At 33.1% G+C, this 3,769-nt stretch overlaps 1 protein-coding gene across 1 annotated transcript; it reads left to right on the forward strand.

Annotated features, from left to right (window-relative positions):
- The first annotated feature begins 1,820 nt into the window (after positions 1–1,820).
- Positions 1,821–3,433, forward strand: LOC110659467 (uncharacterized). The gene is made up of 7 exons (XM_021817418.2): positions 1,821–1,937; positions 2,028–2,098; positions 2,203–2,311; positions 2,389–2,448; positions 2,546–2,677; positions 3,169–3,276; positions 3,368–3,433. The coding sequence occupies exons 1-7, from the start codon at positions 1,821–1,823 to the stop codon at positions 3,431–3,433; spliced, it is 663 nt and encodes a 220-aa protein (XP_021673110.2).
- The last annotated feature ends 336 nt before the right edge of the window (positions 3,434–3,769 follow it).

Here is a 3,769-nt window from a genome sequence, read left to right on the forward strand (position 1 = left end):
GGACCAACAACTTTGATGAAGAAACTAACCTCAACTTATGACCAGAACCTATCCAACAAGGGACTTGCAGTCACTGTTCATTGCACTGTAGATATGGTCAATCTAGAAAAATTTCAATCCGGCCAGTTGTGGTTTTTGGAGTATAACTTGAGCTAAAAAACTCCAAATGGAGTGATTCAAAAAAGGAAATTCAACTAGACAAAATAAGGAACAACTTTCATGTTGACCATTTTTCTAAATTCCCACTGCAAGATTAACCAATGGAACAGTAAAAGTAAGGCATAAAAACTGAAAATTCTGCTCACCTAACTTTAAGCTTAGAAATGGTATTGGCAACCAATACCAACAAATTTTGAATGCAAAATGTGGTATGTTGATGATATGAAAACCAATGTACCTATTGCCTATGCAAAAGTCAACATTTTTGTTGACCAATGAATGGAATAGTAACACTAAAACTTAAATTCCAAAAATTGTGAAACTTAAAAGTGTGAAATGCCCTAGTATACCTAACAAGATTGGTTTGGATAGCTTGGCATGCCAATAGGGTTCAGTTAGCAGTACTGCACATGGCATTATGCCATTCTGTGATTTCATGGCTTTTACCCATTCTGACATTGTGTTGAGACTTGGCCATGTGCCTAATGTTATTACAGTTTATTAGTTGTTCTGTTGCACACTGGGAGATACATATGTGACCGATGGTGTGACGGCCCGAGGTACTTGATACCCAGTACCAGTTTACCCATTTATCCAGTCCAGTCGTCCAGTATAGGTTACTTGGGCAACCAAAAATGAAAGTGGATAAATTTAATGAAATAATGAATATAACAAGTACAAAATAAGTAAATCTACAAATACTCAACGAAAATTTATTTGCAATGAGATATCAATACATTCACTGCATATTTATTTTTTGTTATTTATTTTTATTTTATTATTGGCACCACTAAGCATTATTGCTTAGCGCGTTACTTTTGCCATGTGTAGGCTCTGGAGATACTGACTGAGAGCCTAGTAGACCACAGACTAGGTGAGACCTCCTGCAGCTCTGCATAGTGTCCGTGTCACCTCCCCATCTTCAGTGCATTGGTAGGACACTAGGTTTCATTTTGGTATTTTGTAACTAACTTTTATTTTCTCATATGTAATTGAAACTTATTTAATGTATTTTGGTATTAATGTATATAGTGGAAATTGTGTTTGTGAATGAAAAAGTGAATATTTATTTATGACTTTTACATGATTATCATATGAGATGAATGATTGAGAAATGGAAATGTTGTTGAAAAAAATATTGAGATTTTGTTGATGAAATGGAGTTTGGGATTGATTGGAAATGATTATTGGAAGTGTTTTTCACAGGTTCCGAAGAACTGTTTTCTCCATTTTTAGCCGGTACTCTGCCAGATTTTCTATAAAATTTTCGGAACCTCAAATAAATTTTAATTTCAATAAATTACTTAAATGAATTATATTTCATAAATTATATTCAAAACTATGATAAAAATAAATTAAGGAAGGATAAAAAAGTTTGAGATAAAATGAAGTGTTCCGGTACACCGTGTGACATATCTTACTCGGATATACTGTAGACGGGTAAGGGGTGTCACAATGTACTTTATGAATTGCTTGTGAAAAAGAGATGTGTATAGTAAATGTGCAAGCCAGAATGGGTTTTTTTTTTTTTTTACAGGTTGTGTTGTTGAAATTTTGGAAAAATACAATTTTAAGGGGAGGTTCAGCAAGATTTTTGTTAAGAACAAAATAAATTTTAATGCAAATTAACTTTTGTTATCTTGTTTATTTAATTTGCAAATATGGTTAGGAGTAGACACAAAGCATCTGCTTCTCATGATGTTAACATAGGAACACTTGTGCCATCTGAAAAAGGCGAGCCTTCAACTACTCTATCACAACATTCGATGCAGTTTGGCGTATCAGTGGCTGGCCAGGAGCCTACACTAATGGCTGGCTAGGAGATTACACTAGAGACATTACAGGAGTCTACAACTGTTAGCTCACAGGATTCTCGTCCATCAATTGAAATAGAGATTAATTCTTTAGGGCGAAAACGACTAGAACTTCGTAATGGAAAGTATGTTAAAGAATTATTTTATTTATTTTATCAAGGATATGTAATGCAAATAGGTCATTTACTAAAAGCATTTTTTATGTGTTTAGGTTATCAAATGGTTCTAGGTGTGCTCGTGTGATCATAAATACTTTTAAGCAGCGTATCAACTTTAATGGTGTCAACTGGAAGGCTGTCTCACAAGAGATAAAAGATTTTTACTGGGAAGAATTTAAGGTAACATGATTTTTTTTTCTTATGTTGTTTCATATTTCAATATAAATTAATTATTAAAAGTATATATTTTTTTCCAGAAAAAATACTTTTGGGATTCCTCTAATGAAGCAGTGATAAAGGATGCATGGAGATTGAAGGTTGTCGAACGTTACAAGGACATGATGACAGATTTGAAAAATTTCAGGAAAAAGCCCTCATATATTTTTGAAGAAACTTGGAAAAAATTTTGAGCAGCATTGGAATGACCCTAAGGTCATTCAGTGGTCAGAGCTATATTCTAGAAAAAGCCACGGTGCTGCAAATGCTCCTGGACCATTTACCCACACAGGTGGATCCATAACATATGCTGAGTGGTCAAATAAATTAGTAAGTATTTTCATAGAAACAAATCACAAATTCATTACCATATCACACTTTAAACTTACTTAGAAATATATATATATATATATATATATATATATATATATATATATATATATATATATATATATATATATTCCATTAATTATGAGGACATAGGCATATATGATTGTTGATAGAAATATGATGAACTTGTGATGAAATTATCATGAAAATTTTATGGAACATTATGTGATTGAATTGTTAGATTTTTGTTGATTTCTAACACGGTAAGATGTCAAAATATAGGGTAAACTCTGTCCGTTTTTATTTTAATTTCATAATAATTGTTTTGTGATTGAATTGTGAGAGTTCTATTGATTTATGACAGGATAAAATGTCAAAATATAAGGGAAATTTTGTCTGTTTTTATTTTGATTTCATAATGAATTTTAATAATTTATTTTATATATATACATACAATAATAGTTTATGCACACTATTTATCTTTTGTTTAGGGAAAAGAATTGGGTCGAAAGCCAACTCTAACCAAGTTGTTTGTCCACACTCACACCCAGAAGCATGACAAGGAGACTTTTGTGGACCAAAAATCTAAGGAGATACATGTATGGTACACTTTTATTTATTTCACCCCAATTATTTTTTTATTGTATTATATGATGAATGAATTATAATTGGGTTTTTCTAATTACATAGGATGCTATAGTAGCTAGGAGGGAGGAGCTAGCACAAACCACACCTGACAGCATCGATGAGAACTAACTTTACTTGGATGTTGTCGGAGATGGCGAGAAGAGATGAAAGGTGTATGGTTTTGGATCTGAATCATCTACCTTTTACCCTTCAGTTGGAGCATCTTCGAGTCGGGCGTATACATCAAGCTCTAGTCAAAATGCTGCTTTACAACAACGAATAAAAGAGTTGGAGAAACAGCTTGAGGATGAGAGGCACGCTATGACAGATCGTATGGATCAATTGAAGTTACAAATGGAGTTGCAAATGGAGATGAATATGGAATGTATGAGAAGCTCTATGATAGGGGAGGTGATGAGACTAGTCAGAGGCCTACCAACACCTCCATTTCCATAAAATTGTGGG

This window comes from Hevea brasiliensis, chromosome 7 (genome assembly GCF_030052815.1).
Source record: "Hevea brasiliensis isolate MT/VB/25A 57/8 chromosome 7, ASM3005281v1, whole genome shotgun sequence".
Lineage (NCBI taxonomy): Eukaryota > Viridiplantae > Streptophyta > Magnoliopsida > Malpighiales > Euphorbiaceae > Hevea > Hevea brasiliensis.

Excerpts from the sequence above, each read along its gene's own strand:
- LOC110659467 (XM_021817418.2), top strand. The coding sequence starts at position 1,821 with ATGGTTAGGAGTAGACACAAAGCATCTGCTTCTCATGATGTTAACATA. Across the intron at positions 1,938-2,027 it reads AACATTCGATGCAGTTTGGC|GATTCTCGTCCATCAATTGA; the intron begins GTATCAGTGGCT and ends GTTAGCTCACAG. Across the intron at positions 2,678-3,168 it reads CTGAGTGGTCAAATAAATTA|GGAAAAGAATTGGGTCGAAA; the intron begins GTAAGTATTTTC and ends TCTTTTGTTTAG.